Below are 17520 nucleotides of genomic sequence, written 5' to 3'. Positions count from 1 at the left end.
TCTAATGGAACACTTAGCTTCCTCTTTATTAGAATGTTAACATTACATCTTACAGTTCTTTGTAATTGATCAAATTTATCTTTATAGGTTTCTTTGATTTTTGTGCTTGCCTTCCAAAGTTCCTACTCTGGTCTTTTCATTAGGAATTCTTAATGTTCTCTGCTTGTTAAAAGGTCCATTCTCCCCCTGACCCTCTTTCCCAACAAAAATTATTAATACCATTGCAGGGTGAGTTTTTCTTGGTGATAAACTTTTATCTTTTGCCTTCTGGAATATTGCATTTCTTGCTCTTCTTCATTATTGATCTATTTATTTTGCTGAGGCAGTTGGGGTTAAGTGACTTGCCCAGGATTACACAGCTAGGAAGTATTAAGTGTCTGAGGCCAGAGTTGAACTCAGGTCCTTCTGACTTTAGGGCTGGCACTCTATCCACTGTACCATCCAGGTGCCCATCTTCTTTCATTTTTAACAGATACTGTTCTGCTAGCTCAGGTGTGTTTTTGATTGTGATTCCTTGCTATTTGAATTGCTTTTTTTTAAATACTTAAAATATTTTATTTCTTACAGTGTCAAGGCTTTTAAAAAATCATAATTTTTCAGGATGCAATATCCCAGGACAATGTATAGGCAGTCCTTATATTATCTCTCTTTTTGACTTATTTTCTAAGTCATTTGATTTTTGATGTTAGTTACCTTGTTTTCATATACTTTTCTGATATTTCTTACAATCTCATGAATCTCATGGAATTCTCACTCTCATCTACATATCCAAGCTGTTGTGAAAGTTTGCCACTGCTCACAAATATGCCTCTTTTTGTCTTTTAATACTTCCAATTCTCTAGCACAGGCTCCCATCTCTTCATACCTGAATTAATACCACAGCATGAATGTGCATGCTCAAGTTTCTCCTCACTTCAATCTATCCTCCATTCAGCCACTAAAGTGGTTTTCCCAAAGCATCAATCTGAGTATGTCATTCCTCTACTCCTTAAACTCCCGTGACTCCCTGATGATTCTAAGATCAAATACAAAATACTCTTTGCCATTTAAAGGCTTTTTTGACATAGCCACCCACCCCTTACCACCACAATTTTCTAGCCTTCTTACATTTCACTCCTGGACATCTACTCTTAGATTCAGTGATTGTTGACTTCCTGATTTTTACACAAAAGAGATACTCCACATCTCTTCTCCTGGCACTTCTCTGGCTGTACTTAATTCCTAAAATGCTCTTCCCTCCTTTGCTTTGACTACTGATCCTCTTGGCTTCCCAACTAAAATTCTACCCAAAGGAAGTTTTCCTTGGCTATTCTTAATTCCAGGGCTTTTCTTTTATTTGTTGTTGTTCAGTTATTTCAATAATGTCTGACTCTTTATGACCTCATTTGAGGTTTTCTTAGCGAAGGTATTAGAGTGCTTTGTCATTTTCTTCTCCAGCTTATTTTATACATAACAATACTGAGACAAACAGGGTTAAGTTACCTCCCTCGAACCACATAGTAAGTGTCTGAGGCCAGATTTGAACTCCAGAATGGTTTCCAACATGACTCCTGTTGGACTCCTTCCCCCGTTAATTATCTATTTATCTTGTATGTATCTTGTTTTGAAAATATTTCTTTCTGGACTTCCCTTTATCTGGTAAGGGCAAGAATAATTCTCTCTTTTGCTTCTTTCTGCATCTCCAGTGCCTAACACAATGCCTGCCACATAGTAAATTATAAAAAAAACATATTGATTGATTTCTTTTTGTTCTCATCTAATTTTTAGGGAATTGGTACAGTAAGCTTATTGCTTTTTTATTCTAAACTGTTTTTACATTTTCTTTAGAGCTTTTATTTCATTTTTAATCTCTTCATTTTTTTCTAGGTATTTAAGTAGTCTTTGTGGAAAATCTCTTTTTTTCTTTGAGTTTCAGCTTTTTATTATTGTTATTTTATCCTATGCTGGATTTTGGGGCACTGAATGGCTTAGTGGATTAAGCATGAGGCAGAAGGCAGGAAAACCTGAATTCAATCCAGCCTCAGAAACTTAGTGATCCTAATTCCTTATCTGTAAAATGGGGATAATAGTAGCACCTCTCATTGTGAGGATCAAATGAAATGATTGTAAATTACTTAAAGCAGTTCCTGGTACAAAGTAATCAATATATAAATGTTAGCTACTGATATTGTTATCCAGATATTTAATATTTTTTATACTGATAGATGTGTTCTTTGGTTTACTTATATCCTCAGTTTTTGTTCTTAAATTGTGGTTATTTGCTAAGGTCAGAATTTTCCCATTTCTGCACTTTTGTTCACTTGTGTTCTTGGGCTGACCTCTCTCTTCCAGGCTTTTACTTCTTTGGATGACTGAGATTGGAAATATTAGATCTATATGGCATTCCTCAACTGAGAGCTAGGGACTTCAAAGCCCTTAGTATCTGGACTGTCTTGTGTACTGGTCTGAATTATATTGTTGCTTCTCTCTGGGTCTTGCAAGGTTTCCATCTGTAGCTTTCAGGGAAGAAGGTGGAAGTTGATTTTGATGCTTCCAGACACAGAACTCTGCAGGATAAATGTATCTCAGTCTTATCTATGGTCTTGATGAAAGCTTTGTGGCCTGTTTGCCTACATTGATGCTAGCTAGCTTTGCTGTTAGCTTCCCCCATCTCCAAATGCCTATGTGATTATGGCTAACTTTTTTTTTTTTTCAATTCTGTGAAGTAGAAGACACTTGTAATTTATCAGTGGATTTCTTGATCATTACAAATTTTGAGGTTTTTCCTAGATAAGTGTAGAATTGCTAATCAGCCTACCATTGCTTCGGTAGCCATCTTGGTGAAGAATTCAGTTGATCTGTTTTGAACTTGTCTTCAAATGTGTAGACTGAAGATTATCTTTAAGTGTGTAAATTGATTTATTCATTATAAAAATAATTGGAGCATTTTGAAGATCAGGATGAGTAAGCACTGATATTTTTTATTTCAGTAAATGATAGCAACTCTAAATATTTACTAATTTTAATGAGATTTTAAAGAGCTTGTTCTCTGTGATTTTTATTAATTGATGTTTCATTTGACTAATATATAGTTTTTTGCTCTTAAGTAATTTTATTTATAAAATTTTTTTAATAATAGTTTTTTATTTTCAAAATACATGCAAAAATAGTTTTCAACATTCATTCTTGCAAAACCTTACATTCCAATTTTTCTCCCTTCCTTACTGCCCCTCTCTAGATAGCAAATAACCCAGTATATGCTAAAGATGTGCATTTCTTCTATACATATTTCTATCTTTATCATGCTGCACAAGAAAAATCAGATTAAAAAGAAAAAGAAAAATTAGAAAGAAAAAAAAAGAAACCAAACAACAAAAAAGATGAAAATACTATGTTGTGATCCACATTCAGTGCCCACAATCTTTTTCTTGGATTCAGATGGTTCTCTCCATCACAAGTCTATTGGAATTTCCCTGAATCACCTCATTGTTGAAAAAGAGTCACATCCATCAGAGTTGATCATCACACAATTTTGTTGTTGCTATGTACAGTGTTCTTTTGGTTCTACTGACTTCACTTAGCATCAGTTCATGTAAGTCTCTCCAGGCCTTTCTGAAATCATCCTACTCATAATTTCTTATAGAACAATAATATATAATTAACTTTTTTTTTCTTTTTGCTGAGGCTGTTGGGGGTAAATGACTTGTCCAAGGTCACACAGCTAGGAAGTATTAAGTGTCTGAGGTCACATTTGAACTCGGGTCCTCTTGACTTCAGGGCCAGTACTCTATTCACTGTAACATCTAGTTGCCTCTTATAATTAACTTTTATAGGTGAACAAAAATGGAGAAAATCAGGCATTCTGACTGGGTCCATGACAAATTTATGGCATTTACCTTCAACTGGGCCCTCAGTACTGCTAGGTAATTCTTCTTTACTTACCTTATGAACTCCCTATCACATTGACCACATCAGCTCTTCCAAACTAATTTTTATCCTTCTTCAAATTTTATTTCTCCCTTTGCTTCTCTCAATTAAGAACTTTGCCTTATATGAGGCAAATTGATGGCATTCACTAAGAGCTCCCTTTTCTTCCTTCCTTATCTGTCTCATTTAGATGCCTTTTGCTACTCTCTCCTACTTTATTCATCTCACATGAAGAGGTAGCCTTTCTCCTTGCTGAGGTATATTCCTCTATCTGAACAAATCCCACCCCATCCTGTTTCCTCCAAAAATGGTTCCATCTATCATCCTAACTCTTACTTATTTTCAGTCTCTTATTTATTTGGCAGATTCTCTACTGCCTACAAATATAGGCATGTTTCTTCTTTCTTAAAAAACCTTCTTTTGATCAATCATTCTATCTTTTGCCTTTTGATGGCAAATCTGAAATGGCTATCTATGATAGATCACTCTTTTCCCTCTTTTCTCACTGTTAGCTCTCTACAATTTTGTCAGCTTCAGCATTTAACCAGAACTATTCCTTTAAAATCATCAATGATCTTTTAATTGTCAAATCCAGTGACTTTTTCTTAATCCTGGTCCTTTTTGACCTTTCTTCAGCTTTTGTCCCTGTCCATCACCTTTTTCTCTTTGATACTTTCTTCTCTTTGGATTTTTAGAAACAACTCTCTTCTGGTTTCCCTTCTATCTAGTTGACTTCTCACATACTTTTGCTGGATCTTGACCCAAATCATGACCATTGTGAGTGCCTCATAAAGTTTTTGGTCCTGGGTCTTCTTTTTTTTCTCCCTTTGGTTGGTGATTTTATCAGTATAGATGGGTTCAATTTCTGTCTCTATGTTGATGATTCTTAAAACTGTATCTTGTCCTAATCTCTTTACCGAGCTCCAGTCTTGCATCTTCAGTTGCTTATTGGACATCTCAAGTTGATTATCTCATAGAAATCTTAAGCTTAACATGTCCCAAACTGAACTTATTAACTTTATTTCCACATCTTGCCTACTTAGGAACTTTCCTATTGCTATTTGAGGATACTACCATCCTTCCCAGACCTATAAGCTTACAAACCGGTTATCTTCCTCAGTTCATCATTAGCTTTTATCCCCGATATTCAATCTATTGCTTAGTCTTTTTGGATTTCATCTTTGCAATATACCTTGGAACATACCCCCTTCTCTCTTGTTATTGCCACCACCCTATTACAGGTTCTCATCTTTCTTCTGAACTATTGTAGTAGCCTGATGGTTGGTCTTCTTACTACAGATCTTCCCTACTCCAGGATATTCTCCATTTGGTTGCTAAAATCATTCCATTTCAGCCCCTTTCTCAATAAACTCCAGAGACTTCTTGTCACTTTCATGATCAAATCTGAAATATTGTTTGGCTTTCAAAGCCCTTTGTTATATAACCTAGCCTTTCATAAACTTCTACCTTTCCAAGTCTTCTAACCTTCTCCTTCCAAAGTCATTCACAATTCAGGTCAGTGATACTGATCCTTTCTTCTTGTTCCTCAAATAAAATTATCAATCATTTCTGGTCCTTTTTTCTGACTGTCCCTTATACCTCAAATATTCCCCTTCCTCTTTGCTTCCTGGCTTCCTTCAAGTCCCAGAAAAAAATCCTGTCTTTTTAATGCCCTCCTTTTAATTATTTGCAATTTATCCTATATATAGCTTATTTGTTCATATTTGTTTGCTTCTTGTATCCTATTAGACAGTAAGTTCCTTGAAGGCAGAAACTGTCTTGTGCTTTTCTTCATATCCCCAGTATATAGCAAAATGCCTAGCACATAGTAGGAATTTAATAAAAATTTGTTGCTTGGTTGAGATGAGGAAATTGAGTCCAGTGAGGGTAAGTGACTGGCCCAAAGTCACACAGTATTGATCATGATTTGGATTGTGGTCCTCTCCGGAAACATTTCCCTTTCTACTGTACCACACTGTGTTCAGGATTATCCTGTCTCAACTGTCTCATTACACTGTTAACATCCATATCTGCATAACTTATTATTTAAGATCTCCAAAAACCATACTTGAAAGTGGGAAAACAATGAATTTTATGATAATAGTTGACCTATTTATTATGAGGAAGATTTCTTAAATTCCAGGTTTTTGAATAGTTGATATTTAGCCTACATTTACAAATCCTGAACAATTACTTTCTGAAAATTCTTAAACTTGTAATTTGAATAACAAAACCAGACCATTGTTATTCTAATCATTCTTGTTTCTTTTTTTTTTTTTTTCCCTTCTAAAAATCTAAAAGCTCAGAAGCCATGTATTAGTAAGTAGGAAAAGCACTGGGTTTGGAGAAAGGATTGGGATTTGGATCCTGGCTCTTTGATACTGTTGTTCAGTCACATATGACTCTGCATGACCCTATAGACTTATCTTGGAGTGACTCCATGGAATTTTCTAGGCAAAGGTACTGGAGTGATTTGCCAGTGTCCTCCTCTAATATGTTCCCATTTTACAGATTAGGGACTGAGGCAAATAGAGGTTAAATGGTTGCCCAGACTCACAGCTAGTAAGTAGAAGTCTGAAAATTAAATCTGAGTTCAGATCTTCTTGATTCCAGGCCTAGCACTCTATTCATTGCAACACCTAGCTGCTCCTTCTTCAACTTAGCAGTGGCATTTCACTGTATTTTCTGAGTGTCACTTTTCTCATCCAATTAATGTGAAAATGGGCCTAGATTATTCCTTTCTGCTTCTATGAACTTTTGACTCTTTAAGTATTTTTCCTAAACTTCTTAAAAACTTTTTCCCTAAAATTTTTCTCAAAGTAACTTCTTTTCTACACAAAATGGTAGTTTTCAACCTAAGAAGTTCATGTGTTCCTTCAATAAGCTGTAAGTGCTTATTGTGTGCAAATTTACTGTGCTAGTAATGCAGTGAGGAATGTACAAAAATTAAATAAGATATTATCTCTTTGTCTTTATGGAACTCATTATGTGAAGATTTTATGTATATATTTTATATGTACATATATGATTATACATAAGTATATATTTACACACACAAAACATTCACATATATATACATAATATAACTATATGATAATAAAAATATAGAATACAATATGAAAAGCCAACAGAAGTACAAAGTGTCATGTGAAGTCTAAGGAAGGAAAGATCATTTTCAACTGTAGTTATTAAGTAAAATTTCTTAGAGGAGACAGCATAGGTGCTAACTCTTAAAGGATTGGTAGGATTTCTAAACATAAAGATGGACAAGGAAAGGAGATTTCATGTAGTTATATGAGCAAAGGCATTAGGCAGGAAAGGCTTCGCAAGTTGTTGAAGGATGCTGAGTGACACAGTTTGCTAATGTAGAGGAGTATCACGTGATGCAAGAGTAGGAGAAGTACATGCACACAGGTTGTGCATATCTGTGGCTAATTTTGGACTTTAGAGTGTGGTAATAGGTGTTCATGGAAGGTTTTTTGACAAAGGAATAGACAGATGCAAAGTGTTGCAAAGTTAGTAACCTTGTCAGGGATAGAATATATAGATTATATTGAGAGACTATAAGCAGGTCTTCCATGCATATTTTCCATTTCTGATTTTGTGTCCCTATTGTTGAATTGAATATAATCTTTTAAAACCTTGTTATAATCTGATATAAATCAATCAACATTTATCAAGTGTTTGATTATGTATAAAGAACCATGTCATTATATACTTCTTTCTAAAGTTGTTGTACTTATCTGCTCGTACATATACAGTGTAAATTATTGGCCTTTCATTCTTATTCTAAATAAGTAATACTCTCAAGCCCTATAATTTATTGCATCTTAGCTTTTCTAAGAAAAATATTTTCTACTTTAATATATTGTTGCATGTTATATGTTATTTACTTATGAAGCATTAATATATTTATAGAATATGCTGTTGTATGTACCATGTTATATATAGCAGACTCTTTACTCTTACAACACACACACATACACACATACATATATAGACTATGCTTTGATTCAATAATATGTCTTAAATCTCACAAAGTAATACAGTGTGATGCTCATTTTTTTTTTCTTAAATTCTACTTAAACAAAAAACCAACCCTTTGAGATATTAAAAATATTAACAGCAATCCAGGTGACAACTAAATTATTGATCATTGGTAGATATTAGATAATAGAAATAATTAATTTATAAAATGAACACATATATTTATACCTGTACACATAAGGTATAAATACACACACATACACAATATAAACATATATGTATATATACAAAGATAATACATATACATCATATACACATACATATATATCTATACATAATATATACACATATGTCATTCCTATGTCTCTTCTCTTTCATTATCAAATCTCAGATAAAATTCTCCTAATCTAAGTAATATTCAAATATTTAAGTTACCACAAGATGGCAACAGATCATTTCATGCAATTTTGGAAGTAGGCTCAATGCCATCATTTCTAACTTTTAAAAATATGTAAAATGAAAGACAGATCATTTTATTTAGCTATTGGTGATCACATTAAAAACAAACCTGAATGATTTTTATTTTTTTTACTTTATTGTGTGGAAAATTGTTTCATTTCCAATTAATATAGTCGACTTTCTGAAAATATTTATATAGCAAAATGACTTGAATCTCTGGCAGTGATTGGACTAGGGCATGTGCTTCCTACTGTTGTGTGGTAATGAAATTCTGATTTTAATTTTGTTATTTCAAAGCATCATGTTATGCATGAGACCTGAGTGTATAATGAAATATAATTTCATGATTTTCTCTGGTTCTTAAATTAATCTGAAGTTTTAGTAAGTACCAACCAAATACAGTCAAATGTTTGGGTTGCTTTTCTGTGCTAGAATTTCATTGATGGGTAATCCAGAGAAATGATCAGAATTTGAAAGGTGCTTCAGATAATAATTTTTTTTTGTCATGCTTCTTAAGTGATAGATTACCTTTCTTGCTTCTCTCATTGCTTTGTGGTTCTAATAATTCTTTAAAAAAAAAAAAACAAAACAATGTGTTTATGATATCCACTTGGCATATTATGCTAATATCACAAATCTTAATGGAAATTTCATTGGCCATAGTACATTAATTATCCTTGTTTATATTGTTAAAATAATTTATTTTTCCCCCATCTTCCCCATTTTCTTCAGAGGAATTGAACAAAAATCAGAATGGTCCACCTAATATAATTGTTCTCAATGTGGGTTGTTGTAACTAAATTTGTTTCGCTGGATCAGAGAATGTTGACCTTTTGAATAGCATCATATATCCTAGATCGTTAAATTTTGTAGTTTTAGAATATTAGAGCTGGAGGAGATCTTAGAAAGTAGAACATAAAATTTTTATCTGGAATAAATCCAAGGAAATTGACAAAACTGGAAAAGATCTTAGTGATCAAGGTAGTTAAAGTCACTCAATTTACAAATGAGGAAACCAAGGTCCAGAGAGGAAAGTGATTGTTGTCCTCTTGTCTAGAGGGTATACCCTTCTAATTTCTGTCTCAGAGTCTCTTTCTTCGTTAAAGATGCTGTTCAACTACCATCTTCTAGTGAGGAACAAGCTTTGAAGACATAATATATAAACAGGGGAAAAGATAAAGGTGGCTTGTGAGAGCATATTTCTTCTGATTCTTTTTAATTTGCCAAGAAACAGCTTTCCAAGATAGAAGGAGTGTTGTGAGGCTAAACCGGGGTAAGACTGGGATCAGTGAGTTCTCCTAGGATTGGTACCCTAGGTAGGGCCTATTCTTAACTTTGTATGGCTACTTGGGACCCAGGATACTGCTATGTCCTATCTATAGGAGGGTAAAAGAAGATGCTACTAAGCCTGGCCAAGAGGGATGAGCAGAGATGCTGCTGGAGATTGGGTTATCTGTAGTGCAGGACTGGACAAAGAAGAGAGAGCTGATCTGAAAGTCAGCATTATAGAATAGATAGAATGCTGGACTTGGAATTGGAAAGACCTGGGTTTGAATCCTTAGACAATTATTATTTGTGTCATTCTTAGTGATTCAGTTAATCTTTCTGTGCCTCACTTCTCTCACCTGGAAAATGAGGTGGTTGCAACAAAATTGTTGGTAGGATTATGTAACAAAGAGATCAAAGAACATAAAAAAGACACACACACACACACATATATCATACACACACACGTTTATATTTAAAATAGAGCAGCTAGATGGCATGGTGGATAGAGCCCTGGGCCACGGGAAAGAAGACAAGTTCAAATTTGGCATTTAATACTTAATAACTATGTAATCTTGTACAAGTCACTTAATCCCTATTAGTCTCAGTTTCCTCAGAGTAAAATTGAATTGATGATAGCACCTATTTTACAGGGCTGTTGTGAGAATAACATGAGATTATATTAGTAAAGCACTTAGCACATGCCTAACCCCATAGTAGGCTTGTGGTTTCTTTCTGACTATAGCAACAGTAGGTTCTGTTCATTTGTTGGACATGGCTCTATTCTCAAATTTGTTTTTTTGGGGGGATTATCTCTTTGATAAAAGTAACCTATCAGAAAATGATTTCTGAATAAATATCCCCCATGTGGAAATTATGGTTATTTTATAATAAAAATAAATGCTATCAAAGGAAGAAATGTGTGTATATATATATAGTTTAAGAAATCAAATATCTTTCTTCCTTTAATTGGATAGTAAATTTAAGATATTAAACTGAAAACTGGTCTTTACTCAGAGACTGCTTAGAAAATACTTAATGAATCTTTAAGCAGAAATGTCTATTTTAATAACCAATAATTCTTTGTGTTCTTTTACTTAGTACCCTAACTCCATGGATAAAAACGTGATTGATGTGAAAACTGTGGAAGAACGAACAGGTGAGCTGTAGGCATGCTTGTTATAAGGTCATTGCTGGCTGTTATCTTTCTTTTAAAATACAGATTAGACACAAAAGATGGATTTGTGGTCAAATGAATTTTCAATACTAAAATAATTACCAACTTCTGACAGTTAAATTTCTTTATTAACTTTTTTCTACTTGTACTTTTTTGTCTACTTGTTCTACCTTTACTAATTTTGATGTCTGTGTTTGCCAGAGCTCAATTGACTTGTTAGTGACAAAGAGTGAATTACAATCTCACTGGATAATATCTGAATAACAGAGACTGATAATTAGATAACGGACAAATATTATCTCACTGAATAATATCTCTTAATTCCCATTCCTATGCGCTATCAATATTATTCATATTTTTCTCATTATCGGTGTTTGCATTAGATTCTCTTAGTTATGGTTACATGTAGTCATGGGTGTCAATACTGAAATAACAACATAATCTAAGGTGGTAGATACTAAAAAATTCCCCCCCCCTCTTTTTGTTTTGGCTTTAGGATACATTAATGATAAAAATGTAACTTCTATATCTCTAGTTTATAACAACCCTGTGAAATAGTGAAGTATTATTGTCCTTTTTTCTTGAGGTGGGGTTATCAGACTTGTAACATTATTGCATAGAACTACCAATACAAATTAGCACCTGCTTTACAACATTTAGTTGTATAAAATTTGCCTGGATAACTTAGAATTTATTTATGTGACTTATCAATGGTCACACAACTAGTAACTATAAAATAAAGAAGAGGACCAATAGATGCAAAAATGTTTGTAGTATTACATTTTTGTGGTGGCAAGTAACTGGAAATAGAGCCATTCAGTTGGAGAATGCTGAAAAAGTTATGGTATTTGAATGTAATGGGATATTATTGTTCTATAAGACATGATGAGCAGGCTGATTTTAGAAAAGTCTGGAAAGACTCACATGAACTGATGCTGAGTGAAGAGAGCAGAACCAAGAGAACATTGTATGTGATTGATGATCAACTCTCATGTACTTGGCTCTTTTCAAGAATTCAATGCAATTCCAACAGACTTGGGATGGAACATGTCATCCACTCCCAGAGAGAGAACTATGAAGACTGAATATGGATCGAAGCATAGTAGTTTCTCCTTTTTGTTGTTGTTTGTTTGCCTATTTTTTTTTTTTAAATGTGTTTTTTTTTCCCCCTTTTGATCTGATTTTTCTTGCACACCATATTGGACTGCTTGGTGTCTTGGAAAGAGGGGAGGAAAGGGAGGGAGGGAGGAAAATTTGGAATACAAAGTTTTGTAAAGATGAATGTTAAAAATTACCTTTGCATATATTTGGAAAAATAAAATACCATTAGAAAAAAAAAGAAAAATGAGCATGGAAAGTTCATCTGGGCAAATTAAAAATTTGCTATGGAATGGTCATACAAAGATAATTGAGAGCTTATTAGATTGACATGAAAGATAAAAATATTACTCCCCCCATCTTAGGTTAAAATCTTTATGTGTTCATATACACAGGCGCGCACACACACACACACACACACACACACACAGAACTAGGTGGCACAAAGGATAGCATTCTAGACCTGGATTCAGGAAGATCTAAATTCAAATTTGTCCTCAGACTCTTATTAGCTGTGTGACCCTGGGCAAATCATTTAACTTTTGTCTATATCAGTTTCCTTATCTGTAAAATGAGGATAACAGTATCACCTACTTCCCAGGGTTGTTGTGAGGATCAAGTGATTTTATATTTGTAAAAACTCTTTGCAAATCTTAAAGTTTAGTTGATATTTTTATTCTTATTATGTTGTTATTTTTAGATATCTCAACAGGTATTATCTACAGAAAGAGGATTGCAATCTGTCAGAATGTAATTCCAGAAATTTTAAGAAAGGTAACAAAAATTTAACCTGACTTAGAATTGCATTAGTTTTCTGTCCCCTGTTCTGCTTCAGTAGATATAGAATCATAGGAAGGGAATTTAGAAGTTATCTAATTTAAACCAATCATATAAGGAAACTGAGACCTGACACTGAATTTAACTTTAATGAGGTTGTTAAAATTGAAAATTGGCAGCAATGAGTTGGTGCAGTGTGTAGAGCACTGGCCCTGGAGTCAGAAGGATCTGAATTCAAATCTAACCTCAGACACTTAATAACTGTGTGACTGTGGGCAAGTTACTCAACCCCAATTGCCACCCCACCTTAAACTGAAAGTAGAACTCTGTTCTTCAACCTTAGACCAGTTCAGTCTTATAAATAGAGTGGTGAAAGCATCAGTGCAAAAATTCATATGGCCCATCCCCTTTGCCTTTCAGCAAAGTTGCCTTAGCAAAAGCATTCAGAAAAATGAGAGTTTGTGCAGGACCTAAATTTCCTCATGCAGAAGAACCCTAGAACTTCCAGGGTTCTAGTATCTTATAATTCCTCATGGGCAGCTAAGGGGCACAGTGGATGAAGTATTGGGTCTGAAGTCAGGAAGACTCATCTTCCCGAGTTCAAATCTGGTCTCAGATATTTATTAGCTGTGTGATTCTGGGCAAATCACATAATTCTGTTTGCCTCATTTTCCTCATCTGTAAATTAAGCTGGAGAAGGAAATGGCAAACCATGAAAATATATTTGCTGAGAAAACTCTAAAAGAGGTCACTATGAGTTAGACAAATTGAAAAACAACTGAACAACAAAAATAATTTCTCATAGTAATTAAAAAATTAAATTTAATCTTAGTTCAGTTTCAAGCTAATTCTTTTATTTTTTGTCTTTAATGGAGATATAGAAAAGATCTAAATAAGTCTTAAAAGAAATAGGAAACATATTGCATGAGTGAGTTGGATTTTACATTTTTCCCCAAAGGGTAAAAGTGATTCTTTTTATAAAAAATGATTTGATGTGTAAAAAGTTGTACAGATTTAGTCTGACCTTTTAGGAAGGATGATAATCTTCCCTTTTAAACTTATGGTCAAAGATGATAAAAGGAGCATGTAAGATGGTACCTACTTTGGAGATTTCCTTTAAATTTTTGTTTTGGTACTCATGTTTCTATAGAGCCATTTTTATGCTATAGACAAAATATTTATGATAGCAAAATTATTTTTTCTCTTTGAAATCCATTAAAGCCACACTGCTGATACTTATTTTGGAAGAAGGTAAGTGAAAAGTTTCCTTTCCCTCTCTTCCATTGCTTGTCTCATAAAAGGCATAGTTTTGGGGGATAGTTAAAGACATGGGATTTAGAGCATTTTTATAGACATTTAAAATTTTAATCGATTGTATATAATTCAAACCCCAACTCTGTTCCCTAAATTATTAGAGTTGAAATTGAATTGCTGTCTTATGCAAGTGAGAAGAAAAAAACAGTGGCTTCTGCCATTTCCCTTATGGAAAATTCAAAATTGTGTTAAAGATTGAAGATGACTTTTAGTGAAGGGAGAGCCTATACCTCACCATAGCAATGAGCTTTCTTTCATTTTGAAATGGTAAAATGTTTTGCATTGCATACAGAGAGTGTGATAGGGATTATTTCTATATACAATGCTTACTACCATTGCTCCAAATATACATATTGAATCTATTATTTAAAAATGCATTCAACTTTGTCATGCATCTCAAACCTTAAATTATTTAAGGTACTTCTGACTTCTGCTTCTTTTATTTTTTTGCACATCTCCACTTAGGAAAGCATAAATTTCCAGGTATTGAGCAGAGACTAAAATGAAGAAAATATTTTACCTGATATTATCTTGCATGTGAAGGTCTGTAAGTAGGTCCTATTAGAATCCATCAATTTAAGAGGGCCATAACCGAGCTAGAGCTGAAACATGAAATAGGCTGATAATTTACTTAGTGTTTAGCGGTTAGGGAAATCTGGCCAGGGGACTACACAGCTTGCATAAATCTTGGGCCATCTGCATGTCCTCACTAGCATTTATTAAGGTCAAAGTATATTTGATTAGCAAGAGCTTACAGCAGTTGGTGAGATGTGTCATCTCTCCTTAACAGTCATTTGGCCTCTTAATTATCCAAGACTAAAAGCACCTCCTTAGTTCCTTTTCATGTAGCTTCCTTGCAAAGATAAGAAGTTACCATTCCTTTGTTGGACAGGTGAGCATTTTAAAAGTGCCAAATATCCAGTTAGAAGAGGAATCATGGCTCAATCCTCAGGAAAGAAATATGTCTATTAGAAGTCATTGCCTAACATGGACCCAGTATGCATCCATGAATGAAGAATCTGTCTTCAGGGAAAGCTTGGAAAATCCAAATTGGTAAGATTCTCCCCATTCTTTACTACCCACATTCCACTTTTCCTCTCTTCTCTTTTTTTCTTGCTATCCTTCTTTTTTTAATTTTATGCTTATAATATTGTTCTTATTCATACCTTTTGCCCCTAAAAATGTTGTAGTTTAGTTCCTTTTGAAATTACCTCTTTGTATTCCCTTAAAGATGGCTTTTAAAAAAGTTCTATTAGCCTGCTAAATTTTTTATCTGTCCATTTGAATTACTTATGTGATTTCATTGGTACAAAGCATTCTTAGGAAAGAAAAGTTCCTCAATTCATGCAGATTGGCAAGTGCTCTGCAATTTGTCATTTTATGGAGTTGCCTGGGGTTACTGAGAGGCTAAGGGACCTAGCCATAGTTATATAGCCAGTGTAGGTCAGAAATAGGACTTGAAAGCAAGTATTCTGGACTCTGAGACTGGCTTTTTATCCACTCTGCCATGATGCCTCTCACTTATGCCATAGTGTCTGATGATGCACTCTGTTAAAATACATATGAATAGAAATTGATAAGAAGAAACTCAGTGCTTTGTGATCATCCTTATAAGAAGATGCTATTGTTCATACATTACCAAAATAAGATGCATGTTAAATGATTTCTTTAGTAGTGAGGACAAGTTTGTTCTGAGCAATCTGTACTCTCAGGTGGGCCAAATGTTTCCCATTTGGTGAAACAGCTGACTGAAGATAAGAGTACCATCTGCATGTATGAAATAAAGTTTTTCTTACTATATAGTAGTATGAAAAGTGTAGCAATTTAGATTTTCTAATTTTATATAGAAAAGATCTATTTTAGACAGGAACCTAATTTCATTTCAACCTGATATTTCTTAGGCCCTTTTTCTGTTGAATGAGCTTTCCTTAGTGAAATGAATCTTGACACTTGGCCTGGAAATCTCGGAAATAACTTTTTGGAAATCTTATTCCGTCATATTTTTGTTTTGAAATTTTCCAAAGCCTTTTAAAGTTACTATTTTACTGATACTTTATTTTTCCTCTTGACCTTAACTCTAGGATTTCTTTTTCTTCCCTACTAAAGTGGCAATTAGTTTTAGCATAGCTTATTGAAAATATAAGGCTGGTGATTAGGCCACCTGAGTTTTGATGTGGCCATTAACTTATTGTGTGACTATGGACAAGTCATTCTTAATCTCTTCATTTCTTCATTTTGAAGAGATTGGATTATGTAATTTTTGAGTTCCTTTCAATTCTGATATTCTGTGATTTTCTGATCACATTTCTAATGTTTCCCTTTAAAACCTTTTAGATTGGATTTGATGGTCTTTTTGTGAAAAGATTACTTCTTGCTTTGGATGGGCTCCTAAGAGGTAATTTGGGAAAGTATTAACTGTTTAAAATAGAGAATAGTTTGCCTTTGAAAGGTTGCAGGGGAAGTATGGACCAGAATGTAACATATAACTTTTTTCTGTAGGTAGAAAAACAGAATTTTTTACTTCAAATTTTTATGATCAGTATCTGCCTATATTATAAACGAAACACCATAATTTAGAATTTCTTGGATTTGCTTGCTTCTTGGTGACTGTTGTTATTGTTTTTTTAAGAGTTTTCTAGTTTTCTCATTCTAGGACCTGCAGGTCATATATAGAAATATAAGGTATGGCCCTTATACTCAAAGAATTTAAAATTGAATAGGGGAAATAAAAAAGGTATTTGAAAAAAATTTAACCAAAAATATAAATATGAATTTAAGTAACAAATGGTTAAAGTACAGAGTATAGGTGCAATAGAAATTCAGTTTAGGGAGGAAATAAATCCTGCTGGGCTATGGATCTTGGCTTTGAAGACTAAGTAGAACTAGCTAGAAAGGAGTAGGGAGGAAATTCAAGTAGGGGACAGAAGAGAATCTGTTAGGCAGTCAATAATCCATTTATTGATTGAGTCCCAATTTATTGATTAGAATGATTGAAAAAAAAAACATATTTATAAGGAAGTAGGTGGGCCAGGTTGCCTGAGGAAGATAATTTATGCAAGCAGATGGTAGAAAGTAAGATTGGGATATTAGGTAGGTCAGGGGCTGATTGTAAAGAACTTTCAATGATTGGCTAAGTGACTTGGTTCTTTTCCTTTAGGCAATGGGAAGTCATTTGAGATTTCATAAGCAGAAAAGTAGAGAATAAAAGCAATATTTGGGTTCCAGGGAACTCATAGATATTTAATTTTTGATATGGTTTCAGGAAGACATTTTACATGACATCTTAAAACAAGTAAGTAATTCAGGGAGAGAAGTCAACTAAAGAAATACATTCATTTTTTCCCTTCATTTCCCCCTTAGCATTTGTGATAGTAAAGACTAGTCACTTACAAGGACCAGAAGACGAAATATGAACTTTTTTTTTTTTAAAGAGAAAAACTGTCAAGGCTGTTAAGCCTAAAATTAGATCTACAAGCTGTGTGTTGGTTAGCAGGTGTGGGTGTGTGATAGGAAGCCAAATGTCATTCTGTCCCTAT

General features: G+C 33.8%; 1 protein-coding gene across 2 annotated transcripts in view; it reads left to right on the top strand.

Annotated features, from left to right (window-relative positions):
* PRELID2 (PRELI domain containing 2) overlaps positions 1-17520 on the top strand; it is a 92492-nt gene that overhangs the window by 26816 nt on the left and 48156 nt on the right. For both annotated transcript variants that reach the window (XR_007950767.1, XM_051978643.1), the window contains exons 2-4: positions 10720-10777; positions 12594-12667; positions 14877-15037. Coding sequence is in view for 1 of the 2 variants with exons in the window: in XM_051978643.1 (XP_051834603.1) it covers positions 10720-10777; positions 12594-12667; positions 14877-15037 (293 nt within the window). In the remaining variant the exon portion in view is untranslated. The remainder of the gene's footprint in view (positions 1-10719; positions 10778-12593; positions 12668-14876; positions 15038-17520) is intronic.

The sequence above is a fragment of the Antechinus flavipes genome, chromosome 2, assembly GCF_016432865.1.
Source record: "Antechinus flavipes isolate AdamAnt ecotype Samford, QLD, Australia chromosome 2, AdamAnt_v2, whole genome shotgun sequence".
In the NCBI taxonomy this organism is placed as follows: domain Eukaryota; kingdom Metazoa; phylum Chordata; class Mammalia; order Dasyuromorphia; family Dasyuridae; genus Antechinus; species Antechinus flavipes.
Note: the sequence above shows the minus strand (reverse complement) of the source record. Positions and strands in the feature narration are given on the sequence as shown.